Source organism: Palaemon carinicauda, chromosome 38 (assembly GCF_036898095.1).
Source record: "Palaemon carinicauda isolate YSFRI2023 chromosome 38, ASM3689809v2, whole genome shotgun sequence".
NCBI classification, from domain to species: domain Eukaryota; kingdom Metazoa; phylum Arthropoda; class Malacostraca; order Decapoda; family Palaemonidae; genus Palaemon; species Palaemon carinicauda.
Window position 1 is genome coordinate 28855395 of NC_090762.1, and position 14717 is coordinate 28870111.

Genomic DNA, 14717 nt, shown 5'->3' on the forward strand with positions numbered 1-14717 from the left:
GAGAGAGATAATTTCAAATACAAGTTAGGCAATGAGGTTTAGGGTTACTAACCTGATCTAGGTTACTTGTCTGGAATACTGTACTTTGATTAAGCGTTTAAAATACTGTTTGAAATACGGGTCTTCAGATTGTTTACTAAATTAACTTGAAATACTGTAATGTAACTTGGCTTTTAAATGTAAAAAAACCACCTTTGAAATTGGCTGTTTGAGTAAATTGATTCTTTATAGCAACTTTCTGGAATGGTCCAACTACAGGGGCCCTAGATCTGTGAACCATTCCCTCTGTGGCCAGAAAGGGGGTATAAGTATCATCCTGCTATACACAGAGCTCCTGAAGTTGTTTACCACCTGCTGAATCATGGCAAATAGTGCTAATGTGTATAGATCCAGATTTGCCCCATTTTGTAACAGAGCATCTATCTTCCAAACTAAGGAAGTGATCTTTTGGGCTTGAATTGGTCACAATTGTTTAATAATGTTGAGTCTCTGTTTCTTTGAATGAGAAACTACTCAACATAATTGATAGGCATATCCCTACTGCTAGAGAGTTATGGGGTCCTTTGACTGGCCAGACAGTACTACATTGGATCCTTCTCTCTGGTTACGGTTCACTTTCCCTTTGCTATACACATTCACCGAATAGTCTGGCCTATTCTTTACATATTCTCGTCTTTCCTCATACACCTAACAACAATGAGATTACCAAACAATTCTTCATCCAAGGGGTTAACTACTGCACTATACTTCTTCAGGGGCTACTTTCCTCTTGATAAAGGTAGAAGAGACTCTAACTGTGGTAAGCAGCTCTTCTAGGAGAGGGACACTCCAAAATCAAACCAATATTCTCTAGTCTTGGGTAGTGCCATAGCCTCTGTACCATGGTCTTCCACTGTCTTGGGTTAGAGTTCTCTTGCTTGAGGGTACACTCGGGCACACACTTCTTTCGCATTTTGCTTCCTCTTGTTTTGTTATAGTTTTTATAATTATATAAGAAATATCTATTTTAATATTGTTACTGTTCTTGAAATATTTTATTTTTCCTTGTTTCCTTTCCTCACTGGGCTATTTTCCCTGTTGGGGCCCCTGGGATTATAGCATTCTGCTTTTCCAACTAGGGTTGTAGCTTAGCAAATAATAATAATAATAAGGTACCAAAAGACAAACCCTGGTTCAAGAATGATTGTGGACATGATTATTTGGAGAAGCAGGAGGCCTATCATCTTAGAAAGGGTAACAAATTGGATTTAACTTGGCATAACTATACTCAGCTTACAGCTTTTATTCAAGAGAGTTTATGCTTCAACTGAAAAGGAATAAAATTTAACCATAAAAGAAACCCTTTCTAGTACAACCCAGAAAAATAAGTGGTGTACTACCCTTAAATCTGCACTCTTTTGTATAGATGCAACAGTATCTCCTTTACTTGAACCAGATGGCTCTTTCACTCACTGTCCAAAGGAAAAGGCAACCCTTTTGGCTGATGTGTTTGACAGTAAACAGAGTAATGAGAAACTTGATCTTCATCATTCCTGTTTTCCTGTGACTAAACTAACTAGTTTAGCATTTCGATCTTGTAAAATTAAAGCTCTCTTGATAGACCTTGATGCTTATGGAGGCATAGACCCAAATGATATTTTTGCTGTTATTTATAAAGACTGCACATTTCTTTGTGCCAAAGTTATCTGTTATTTTGCGCAAATTCACAAGAGTATTCCAGTGATCTTTTGTGTCTGAAAAGGTTCAAATGAAGAAACATGCAAACATTAGACCAGGTACTTGTGTGAATACTTTGTGGTAATTCAACAGGTTTGTCATTCATATAACCAAAAGATGTTGAGGATTGTACTCCAAGGCTACCTGATATCGAGTCAAAGCTGACAATGAAACATGACCATGAGGGGTTCCATTCATGTACAAGCTTGGGTCGGGGTAGCACAATCAGAATGTGCATTATCAAGTGACATAGAATAATAGCCATCGAGCAGAGGGATAACTTTACACGTAGAAATGACGGTGCATTCAGTGACGTCATCACGCGTGGGTACAGCGACTCATACAAACTTGTTTGCCTGAGAACATGTCCGACTCGAGTCCGGTATGGACAACACGTGCGGAATTAGTGAATGTGTTATAGTTACGGTTGACTTTCAAGCAGTTTGCTTGGATGCTTGGGAGGAGAAGACATAATAGGTTCAGAGCAACTTGGTCTGACCAAAGTTGTGGTTGTGGACACGGCTAAAATGATCCGACCAACCTCAAACCACTGTAATGGGGAGTTCTGGGACAAGTCCAGAGAATTCATAAAAGAAGAGCGGTGTTAAGGACCCCTGAGGATATGAGGCAAGCCCAGCTCATGAGTAGGAGAAGGATAAAATAGTTCCTCCAATAGGGCAAGCATCGACTCGGGATCACTAGCCACAAGATCAATACTAGATGATAATACATATAAATCATGATCATCAATATGTTATCATTGTGGCCACAGTCTTTCGTAACTGGAGCCTTAAGATACGAAGGAGCAGGAAGGGGATATCTTTCAATGCAGAAAAAAGCTTATTCTTCTTACCATTACTGGAAGAAGATAAGGTAGGAGAATGCTCTCTCTAGTTTATTACTTGCATTGAGAAAAAAATCTCCCACTGGGAGGACAGCCATTCCCTACAATATCCACGTATAGATTCCATAGAATATCATTTGCCAGAGCATTACCCATTGTTAAGCACAAGTGTAGCACAGATAATGATAAGCACATGTAGTGACAATGATAAGGAAAAGATATGAAGCACTGTGCACTAAAAGTGTAAATCCAGTGTGGATTATGCAAGTCTTGATCATAGAGAGAAGAGGGAAGACCTCTTAATGGCAATCAGAAGAAGAATGAAGCCTACCGACAGCCACGCATGCTCTGCCCAGCAGTGGGGTTGCTGTGGTAACCAACCATGGTACAACAGAGGCAATTTTCTTTCATTATTGTCTGATTGTAGAAAATGGAACAAGAAGTAACTCATTTAAATGACTTAAAATTTATATCTGCATAGGAATAAATATATAACTACAGAATGTTGAACATTCATGGCCAAAGTATGGTGGAAAGATAGAATTACAAATTGGTGGAAAGGTCCAAAGGCTGGGAAATAGACCGAGATCTCAAAGATTGAGTGTGTTTGGATATGTGATGAGTAGGAATGAGAAAAAGCTGTTCATAAAAAAGTATATATCAATATAAAAGGGCAAAGACCAATAAGAAAGTCCAGGTAATCACTGAAAAGGTAAACAAATGTAGACCTAGACAAGAAGAGCATGGAGAAGACTTTTTTCTCATATAATACAGTAAAAGAAAATTGGGGAGTACAATATCTCATTACCTTTGAGAAGAAATGATTTACTAGTTTCTTCTGAAACAGAAGTTTAATGTAACAGTATTTTCCTTTTCTTTATTATGTTATACTACTCTTACAGCAATGAGATCTCTTCACATAGTTGTATGACTGTGGTGGCCTGTTGGTAGCGTCCTTGCCTGGTGATCGCCAGACTGGAGTTCGAGTCCTACTCCAATTCGTTAGTTCCTTTGGTCGCTGTAACATCGCCATACTTGCGAGCTATGAATGGGGATTTGGGGGAGCCTATAGGTCTATCTGCCGAGTCATCAGCAGCCATTGCCTGGCCCTCTTTTATCTTACCTTGGGTGGAGAAGGGGATTGAGTGGTCATATGTAATAAGGTCAGTTTCTAGGAAATTGTCTTGCTTGATTGGGCAATGTTATTGTCCCTTACCTCTGCCATTCATGAGTGACCTTAAAACAAGAAATCTATTCCTTTTCTATCCTTCCCTCTATAAACGGATTTTGAAGTGAAGCGAAAAATTTATTTTTGGGTGAGATGGCCATGTCGTCCTGATGGAAGGTTCGTATTGGTAGCTTTCTCAGGGATATTTGGCTACAAGTGATATTCCTAGATAATCGACCTTTAGGTCTCCAGAATTATAACTCCTGCGAATATCCTTGAAATTTCTCTTAAGGATATCACATAATATCAAGCGACGTATATCTTGATACGACACATAGCAATCTTCACCCCGAATAGAGTTTTCGTTTCGAGGGGAAAGAGTGGCTTCGTTGTAGCATTGAGCATGGTGCTACAGATATAGTAGTTTCGGGAGGGATCTTGCCTAGGCATTTTCTATGGAAAAGGAGGGCGGGTCCATCAGGACGACATGGCTATCTCACCCAAAATTAGATTTTTCGCTTCGCTTCAAAATTCGTTTTTTGGGCTCAAGTCATGTCGTCCTAATGGAAGTTTACCAGAGAATTACTAGAAAGTACTGTATCTGTGGATTTTCATAGGTGCCTTAACCTTGGGATAAATTTTTCTATGGTCATTCGGACCATTGAGACATGACCATACCTTTATACGTCATTACCACTAATCATGGACAAAGTTAGGGCTTCCTGCCCCCTGCAGGGAAGAGTCTTACTAGACAGTAGGAAAGGGGTCTCAAGGTTTGCCTATATTGTATGAACAAACATAGTATCAACTAGATATACAAGTCTCATGGTTTGTATATACTGCTAGATCAAAAAGTATCAACTATATTTATTGTCTGTAAGCATACAATAATATGAGGTTTACTTAGGTAAATAAGTAAGAGAACTCTGGCTATTCTTTATTGAGTTAATTGTGGGGCGAAATAAGACGCAATTACACTTTGATAGACATTTATTCACGATAAATGTATAAAGATAGAATAACAAGTGTAATATATATTAATATATATTAAGGGAATTATACATATACAGTATACAACTTAAAACAGAAAAATTTTCTACCTGAAAGGGAAGAAATGATTAGTGCTACTATGAAATTTGAAAATTTAATAAAATTTTCTAATATAGTTCTCTGTAAATGTTGGATATTATCAACAATGTGTAAAAGTACACACGGCACAAGTGTTATCTGTATAATTCTACACCTGAAATTTTTTAACAGTCTTTAGTGTCACCATGGTGACACTCACTTAAAAAGTATTGCACTGGAAGGTGTCAACACCTTTTCACCCTAATTGAGAGTCCCAATCAATTCACTGTCCATCGCAGTACTAGACGACAGGTTTTAATACACTACCTGCCGACACCATATAATGCTTCAGTTCGTGGACCTGCTTAGCATAGTGTTTCTAGAACACCCAGGATTATTTCCATCCAGTATATGAGCGAAGATGCTCAAAGTCCATATACTGAAAAAAGTTCAGTGATGAAGCAATTTTCCTTGGATCATGACCAGCGGGTGTACTGTCAGGATCTGCTCTGCAAATAAAGTAGGTGAGCTTCGCCCTCAGTTGTTTTAGGGATAAGTTCGATCCTGAAGTTTCTCCTTTAAAGAGCTGTCCTCCCCTGAAGTCTGAAGTTCTTCAAAGATAGACCTTTAGACATTCTACTGGACACAGAGAGACATCTTCCTTCAGAGGACAGATTTTCCAGGGACCCCATCTCTTAATGGGTAGCTCATTTTTGGCGAGAAAGGTTGGATTACGAAAAAGATTCAGTTCTCCCACTTCTGTGAACTGAATATGGCCCTCGTTTCTGGATAGGGCCACTATTTCACTAACTCTAGCCCCTGAGGCTATAGCAAACAGGAAAATAACTTTTTGAGTTAGATCCTTAAGAGAGCAATCTTCATTGTTCATGGTTGAAGCATAATGTAGGACCTTGTCCAAGGACCATGAAATGGGCTTCAGAGGAGCTACAGGCTCAAGTCTAGCACATGCCTTTGGGATCTTGTTAAAGATTTCGTTCAACAGGTCCACTTGGAAGGCGTATAGAAGAAGTCTAGTCAGAGCCGACTTACACGTAGTTATCGTGTTGGCTGCCAGACCTTGTTCATGAAGGTGGATAAAGAAGGACAGACAAAAGTCTATTGATATTTCTTTCGGTCCTTTTGCTTTGACGAAAGCAACCCACTTTTTCCAAGAGGATTCATATTGTCTTCTGTTTGACTTGGACTTGTATTCTTCTAAGAAGTCTATACTGCCTTTTGAGATCCCAAATCTTTTCTTAACCGCTAAGGCGAGAAAATCATGAGATGAAGGTTTTGGGTTCTCATGCTCTCCTGGCTTTCATAAAGTTGTACAGGTCCTTTACTAAGGTGGCCATGTGCATTTTGGTCATGACCATGTTCATGTCTGGGGTGCTCTTTAGGCCTGCACACATCTCCATGGAGTTCTGTAGAGATAGAGACCCCGCTAGTCTCTCCTTCGTCTCTAGCTCCCTACGCAAAAGAAAGTCTGACAGTTTCGGGAGATTCTCGGTGAACTGTCATCCCGCGATATCTGCATCCAACTTCCCTACTGAGAGGGTTAGGTGGACTTCTTTCCAATCCTTATCCTCCATGGACAGGGCTAACGACAGAGGTCTACACTCCTCCAGTGTAGGACAAGGTTTGCCTGCCTCCACTGCCTTGGCAACGGCTTTAAAAGCCTTCGATGTAAAGGGGAAGGTTATTGAAGCTGGAGCAAGAAACGTAGGATGCTTCTTGCTCACGGCAGACACTTTAGAGTTCATGTAGTCCACCTTCTTTAGGCTGCTTGACAAGAGAGCCTGTGCATTGTTGTTGTCGAATACCATGACCTCCTTGGGTTCTGTCTCTTCTTTCGACGCTGGCTCCTGCTTCAGTCGAATGAAGCAGTCTGGGTAAGCATTAAAGCTTGGCCAGAACTGGATGTCAATAGAGGGACGGCTCCCATCTTCTCTGATATGTAGAGTTTGCCATTGGTAATCGGCATAAACTCCACATACCTCAAGGGATTAGTTTTGGAGCAGGGTGGGAGGTTTTGGACTCTGAGTCGCTTGTATGACCCTCGGAGGCGGAGAGTCGAGCTTCACAGAGCTCTTTCTCAAGTTTCGCTTCCCTATCTTCACCTTGCTTGCGAATGCTCTCCATTAGAGCCGTAAGATTGGCCAGTGCCTGTCTCATATTGTCTGATGGAGGGACAGAAGATGTAGAAGATAACGGCTCTTGTGCCGGCACAGACGCAAGGGACTCCGACTCTACATCATCAACTTCATCCGGAGGTAGAGTAGACTCCTCCTCGTGATCATCCTCCAGTAGATCCTTTTCAGTGTCCGTGGACACTTCAGACATCGTTTCCTCCTGGTGGATGTCTATGCCTTGTAACGCCTCACTGACATCCGTCTCGATGGCAACCTGGACGCAGAGGGGTTCAGGTCGTGCTTGGGGTACAACAGCTTTGATAACCGCTTTCAGGAGCAGCAAGTCGAGCATCCTTTCATTAAGAAGGTACGGTCCCATAGAGTTCTTTTGGAACCCTCGTACCCATCTGCGCAGCTTTGCTCGTGTTGCATCCCTCAACTCCGCTGACTTGGGGTTGTTGAAACCTTCGGTCACCAAGGTCCGGCATATGTTGCAGTCTTGGGGGTCCCAGTACCGCAGGGTTTCGATAGTTTTGGTGCAGGGGGCATGAGACCTGCACGCTTTGTGACCACAGAAGTCCTTACTCCTGTGGTTGCAAAAGATGACGTCGCACTTCATTTGGTCCTCCTGTAAAGAGAGTAAAATTAAATGAGTATGTGGTTGTTGATCTCACATGATAAGCAAATTATGCAAAATATTAATATTAATATTTTAACCATTATAGCTTAGGATAGTTAAGCTAGAAAGGAAATAAGAAAGACACATACTTGTGTTTCCTGTCCAGCCAAGTGCTGTGACCTCCCTCAAAATTAAAGCCACAGAGTTTCCATACCCAGGTAAACTCAAAGAGAATGGTTCTAACCCCTAGGGATAGATAAGTGTATATTAACACTGACCTTTCTTAAGTTCTTTAATATTGTGGGGTAAGTTGTTAACTGATTAAGTATCAGTGTATTGAAGGAAATCTTTTCTTTCAATATAGGATTGGTCTCAACAATAGACTGCAAGGAAACACAAGGTATGTTAGAAAATAACTACTGTATAATATATACTATACAGTAGTTTTCTGTCTGCAGTATATACTATACTGCAAATATACTGGCTACTGTATACGTAATCATATACTGTAGTTCAGCCGGCATGCTGCTGGCTAGGCTAGCACCTGGCGGAACGGTCCAGCCGGCGGTTAGTACCTGGCGGCACCGGTCCAGCCGGCATGTCACCGGTTGGGTTAGTACCTGACGGCACCGGTCCAGTCGGCATGTTGCCGGCTGGGTTAGTACCTGGCGGCACTAGCTGACAGAGAGAGAGAAAGCATGGAGTGAAGGGCTGCCTTATTAAAATGTTTGTTAACAATAAATAAGGGTGTAAGTACTTATCCTTACTGCCTTCCTCCAGAATGAGGGTTCAAATGGAAGGGGAGAATGCATCATTCAAGCTTCCATCCAGCCACAAAATCCATTGCCGGTCACTGCCGGCTTCAGGGATGTGGATGGCAATCCAAGGGAGGACTGAAGAACACTCGATAGTAGAGGGGTCTCCCACCGGCAGCTGTCACAGCCGGCACAACCTTTTCCGGAGCCTTGCGTCCATGCGTGACTATACAGCTGCTTATGTAGGAGCCTGCAGGCACCACGATCTACTCGGCAAGCGGTGAGAATGTAGGACGCCGGCCACAGGATTGCGATAGCTAGGCTATTGCTAAAGGACAGAGAGGGGCAGGGAAAAGGGTCCTGTATCAAGTGTGGAAGAAGGCGGCAGGATTGCCGCCACTCCCACAAAAGGGAGAAACTCTGTTTCAGTATCGGCGTCATCCTAGGCGGCAAAAGAATATCTATTCTTCAGCCTAGGGTCTGCCGAAACAGGACTAGTCTTCTAGACCGCAGGGGAGAAGGTGTCGGCATCAAACTATCACTTCAGGTGCAGCCTAGGGAGGCTTAGCCTCCTATGCCGGCAGCTGTAAGCCGGCAGGGGAGTGACTACTCACCCTACTGCTCGGCTGCCGGCAGAAATACTGAATACTCTGAGGTTCTGTCGTAAACCAAAGCCAGGATACTCGCCGGCAAGGGTGGGAGACAGAAAAACCCTAGCCTAGTCAAGCCAATATGAACTACTCTATGGCAAGACCAGATAGGGTTGTCGCCTGTGGCAGCACTCAGAGGGAAGGAGGGATTACCCTTAAATCTCCACAGGAGACGAGTATCGAGTTATATAAATAATTCTAAGAGATATACTATCTCCCGTTGAATTGATAAAACGATACACAAGGGTAAACGGGGATAATGTATGAAAGTATACTAAAGCACATAGGCTAGGTAGCCTAGAGCGGGGCGAGATCTCGGTTACCTAAATCGCCGAAACTCTAACGTATATGATCGACATAAGGAAGAGGAAATTATATGCATAAAATATATATCTTTACTAATATAATTGTGCCTAAATAGCTTTCATAATTTATTAATGCTCTCACAACCGGGATTATCATTTTGCTAACTAAATAAAGCATGCATAATGAACGACATTCCCCATGGCGCCTCCGGTGACCGGCCAAGCTTCTAACACAATGAATTACACTAATTTCACTGTGAAGCAGGAGCTAAAAATTATACACTGTAAAGAATAAATACTCAACTTTCCAAAGGCAGAAGAAGCTGGAGATTGCATGATTAATCCTCACAAAAGCAATCAAAAACGTTAGATCAACAGGGAAAACCACCGTGCGAATTCGCTACAAAAATAGGAATGAGTGCCATCTTGGATACTCGTAATAGTACAGAAGGAAGGGTAACCTTGATAACGGCTCCCCTTCTGTTTTCGCCACTCTTCCCCCTCGAAACGAAAACGCTATTCGGGGTTAAGATTGCTATGTGTCGTATCAAGATATACATCCCCTGATATTATGCGATATCATTAAGAGAAATTTTAAGGATATTCGCGCCAGGAGTTAGAATTCTGGAGACCTAAAGGTCAATTCTCTGGGAATATCACTGTAGCCAAATATCCCTTAGAAAGCTACTAATAGGAACCTTCCATCAGGACGACATGGCTCGAGCCCAAAAAAAGCAATGATAACAGTAATTGTAAATTAATGAGTTCAGCATGTAGGATGTTTATTTGAAGATGTCTATAATTCACATCACAAAATTTCTTGTACCACTTTCAATGTTCTAACGTTTACAGATTACCTATGACTATACAGTAGCAAAATGATTGGCTTGCATAATCTCTATACAGTATTCCTCCTTGTGGGATTTATCAAAAAGAACTCTGGAGACAGTATACAGTAGGTCCAGTAAAAGATGTTATAGTGTCTTCACAACTAGCATTGTGCTCAAGTGGTAATTTTTCTTTTATAAACACATCGGAAGATCAGTCAATTACTTGGTTATAGTCTTTTCAGTTAGAAAAAGAAAAGCTCATGATATGAGGGATGTAACTTAATTGATTCATTTCCTTGTAAATGTTTGCCTTTAACAATGAGAGTAATGTACCACAGAATTTTAAGCAGTATTCTATCCCTTTATTGTTTTCTTGGACTTTAACAATAAGAGTAATGTACCATAGAGTTTTAAGCAGTATTCCATCCCTTTATTGTTTTCTTGGATGGAAGTAACAAGTCTGTCATATTCTCTGTCTTTGCCAAGTACAGTAGTGGTAGTTGATTGCTGTGTAATAAATGGAACTCCATTCATTACTTGTAGTTATGAATTCTAGTTAAATTGATCATAATTTTATTCTCAACTTGTTTAATTATTATTATTCCCTCAATCTGGGTCATTTTTTGTTCCAGGTAGATTGAACTCAATATACAATATACACTTAAAATTGTTTTTAGTTGTTACACAAATTTCATGTTAATGAATACGTAAGGATTATAATGACTCACATAAGGTGGTGGTCATGTTTGGCGAGGGTGCCAGACACCAGACTAATGCTACTGGTGTTTGCTGTTGCGGAGGAAACGAAGATTATTGTACAGTAGCGTAAAGTATGTTATCAAAATAATTGATTCTATTTTAATAATCATGTTTTTGTTTATTTTTTGTCACTTAAAATAGATTGCTAATTAGATGTAATACTGTCATCTCAACACCAATCTTTTCTTACAGGTCACCGGACCAGTGTCAGGAAATATAGCTACGCTCACGGCAGGACCCGTCTCTCCTGGAGGGACAACCACACTGACACCTGAAGTCATCATCATGGATGAAACTACTAATCAACCAATTAACCTTAATATTATACCTCGTATGTTAGCTCAGGAGACGGTAACCTCGTCTTCACATGCCAGTCATATTCATGTCACTGCAGATGATGAGGTGAGATCATTACAAAGTTATTACTGTATCATTATCCTTAAAAGCCAAGCTGCAACTCTAGTTAGAAAAGCAATAACCCAAATAGGGAAAACAGCTAAGTCGGGAAAAGGAACGAGTCAAGAATGAACTAAAAGTAATAATAGAATGATAGTAATAACAATATTTACATGACTATACGAAGGACAGTATGTGTGTTTTTGATAGTAGTAGTATACTACGAATTTCTTTTCTTGAATCAAACTGCCTGTCTCATGAGTTCTATGAAAACCCAATTACAGTACAGTACATTACATTATATTCTCATATCCATTAATCCATTGGAGTGTTTTTCTTTTGGCCTTAAAAACTTGCAACACACATACACACACTCACTCATCAGGCCACAGCTTCTTCCACGAAGAATTCTAGGCGCATGTTGAAATCTCATGCCAAGCTTGATCAATGAAACAGAGGCATATCACAATATAGAAATGCACCTTCAAAATTTATGCAGGGTGAGGTTTGTGCTATCGGTGATTTTGACCTGAAGATGTTTTATAAAGATTCTTGAAGTTCAAAATCATTATCTGGTCCATGGGCTGGAGGAAATAGGTGGTGTTAGGTGGAAGGTAGAGAAGGATATCTTCCTCGAGGGCAGGAGGGCAAGCAGGGGCATTGTCCAACACCAGCAGACATTTCAGAGGGAGGTGCTTCTCTTCCAAATATTTTTTTTACAGTTGCACCGAAACAGAGGTTTACTCACTCGATGAAGAACGGTCTCGTTACCCAGGCTTTTGTATTTGCCCTCCACATCACCAGAAGCTTCTCCTTGAGCACCTTGTGGGACTTGAAGGCTCAATGAGTCTCCGAGTGATGCACTGGCAGGAGCTTACAATCCCCACTGGCATTTGCACATTGTGCAAGGGTAAGCCTGTCATTCATAGGCTTATGCCTGGGCAGCTTCTTCTCTTCCGCCATGATGTAGGTCGTGACGATTCATTGTTTTCTAAAAAAAGCCCAGTTTTGTTGCAGTTGAAGACTTGCTGGGAACTGTAACCTTTCTGGAGAGTCAACTCGTCAAACGTCTTATAAAAGGCCTTGGCTGCTTTCATTTCCGAGCTGGCAGCCTTTCCATGCCACACCACCAAATGAAAGCCAGTCTGTCTCTTGAATTTCTCAAACCACCCACGTGAAGCCTTGAACTCAGTGCGTGCCTGCTGTGATGTCCCTTTTACTGCATCGTTTTCGACCTGAACGTGCACGAGTTCACCAAAAATGGGGCTGGCCTTGTGGCAGGTTACTGTATTGTCTCTGTGATCGTATCAACAGCAATTTTCTTGACCTTAATCCAGAGGAGGAGAAATGTCTCCATATCATCATGGACATGGCTCCTCTTACTTGAAAGCACAGTTATGCCCTTAGAAGGTATTGCTGCTTTGATGGCTTCCTTCTGCTTAAAGATTGTGCCTATCGTCAACAGATTTTGGCCATAATTCTTAGCAATCACACTCTACCACATACCAGCCTCATATTTTTTTATTATCTCAAGCTTTTACTGCAAAGAAATCATCCTTTTCTTCTTCCCTTGAACATCAGCACCATTCTAGGGACCCATGGCCATAGAATTACAGGTTGAATAAAGTAACACGAAAACTATAAGTACGAAAGCGAAACCACCAACATGAATTCAATGTAAACGATAGTACAGTACTGCCAAAACAAAATGGTCGACAAACCCTGATACGTAGATGCATGATAGGAAAGATGCTGACCAATAGGAGAGCAGGATCTTATGGCAGTAGCTAGCATCAGGGTAGGGAGATAACCAATTGGAGAGCAGGATGATGGTGGCGAGTTTACAGTTTTGTGGGGTGTGAATCTACAAATTATTTTTCGGCAGCCAGTTTCGTATCATGATGGATTTTTCGTAATATGAGGTAAAAAACTCTTTGTACCGTATCTCTTTTCGTACCATGAATTTTTCATATACAGAAACTTTCGTATCGAGAGGTAATACTGGCATACAAACATTCGGAGATACAAATACAAATCCAACTAAAAATAACAAAGATAAAGATATACTGTAATAAAATAATATATCCTTTAATACAGTAAGCAAAATGACATCTGTAGAAAGGTTGGCCAGGGTACCACCCACCCGTTGAGATACTACTGTAAGAGAGTTATTGGGTCCTTTGACTGGCCAGACAGTACTACATTGGATCCTTCTCTCTGGTTACGGTTCAATTTTCCTTTGCCCACACATACACCGAATAGTCTGGCCTATTCTTTACAGATTCTCCTCTGTCCTCATACACCTGACAACACTGAAATTACCAAACAATTCTTCTTCTTCACCCAAGGGGTTAACTACTGCACTGTAATTGTTCAGTGGCTACTTTCCTCTTGGTAAAGGTAGAAGAGAGACTTTAGCTATGGTAATCAGCTCTTCTAGGAGAAGAACACTCCAAAATCAAACCATTGTTCTCTAGTCTTGGGTAGTGCCATAGCCTCTGTACCATGATCTTCCACTGTCTTGGGTTAGAGTTCTCTTGCTTGAGGGTACACTCGGTCATACTATCCTATCAAATTTCTCTTCCTCTTGGTTTGCTAAAGTTTTTATAGTTTATATAGGAATTATTCACTAATGTTATTACTGTTCTTAAAATATTTATTTTTCTTGTATCCTCTCCTCACTGGGCTATTTTCCCTGTTGGGGCCCCTGGGCTTATAGCATCCTGCTTTTCCAACTTGGTTTGTAGCTTAGCATTTGATGATGATAATAATAATAATAATAATAATAATAATAATAGTAATAATAATAATTTTTATAATAATAATTTTTATAATAATAATAATAATAATAACAATAATAATAATCATACAATTCCACTTATCATTGTAAGTGTACTTCCTCTTTCATCAATAATGTGGTCTCTTACCAGTAGAGAAATCATAATTATTATTGATAAGTAACTCTTCCCATTAGTTTTTACAAATGGTTTTCAAGTCAATTGTTGACAATATGTAATGCTAATCTTACTATACTTAGTCAGCAACTTTTTCATTTTCTGTTACAATATATCTTTAGTGGAATTGATCAAGATATTTGTAGCTGTTCGATTTCTTCTGGCTTTGATGTTACTACTTAGTAACACTGGTAAATAAGTGTTAATGAATATAATTTCGCTTACAATATCTATACTTTGCAGTACCTCGGAAATTCAAGCCGTAATGCTCTCGAAGTTCGAGGGGAAGACGGAAATAGTGTGTATGTATGGCACGGAGTATTTACTGCGTGATTGGTAAGTGAATTTATTTTTTCTCAAATGACTCTTGTCTACTTTTATGATTGTCATGTAGAAACTATATTCAAACCTCTTCAACTGTCAGCATCATGTATATCAACTGTCAGCATCATGTATAATAAACCATGATTAGTTAGTTTTCTATCTTCATTGTCATGGAAAGAATTAGATAGCATTAGAAC

The 14717-nt window shown here is 40.4% G+C and overlaps 1 protein-coding gene across 1 annotated transcript in view; it reads left to right on the plus strand.

Annotated features, from left to right (window-relative positions):
- Window positions 1-14717, plus strand: part of LOC137630511 (uncharacterized) — a 46422-nt gene that overhangs the window by 24164 nt on the left and 7541 nt on the right. The window contains exons 4-5 of the mRNA XM_068362020.1: window positions 11039-11248; window positions 14440-14532. Coding sequence (XP_068218121.1) covers window positions 11039-11248; window positions 14440-14529 — 300 coding nt within the window. The 3' untranslated portion in view covers window positions 14530-14532. The remainder of the gene's footprint in view (window positions 1-11038; window positions 11249-14439; window positions 14533-14717) is intronic.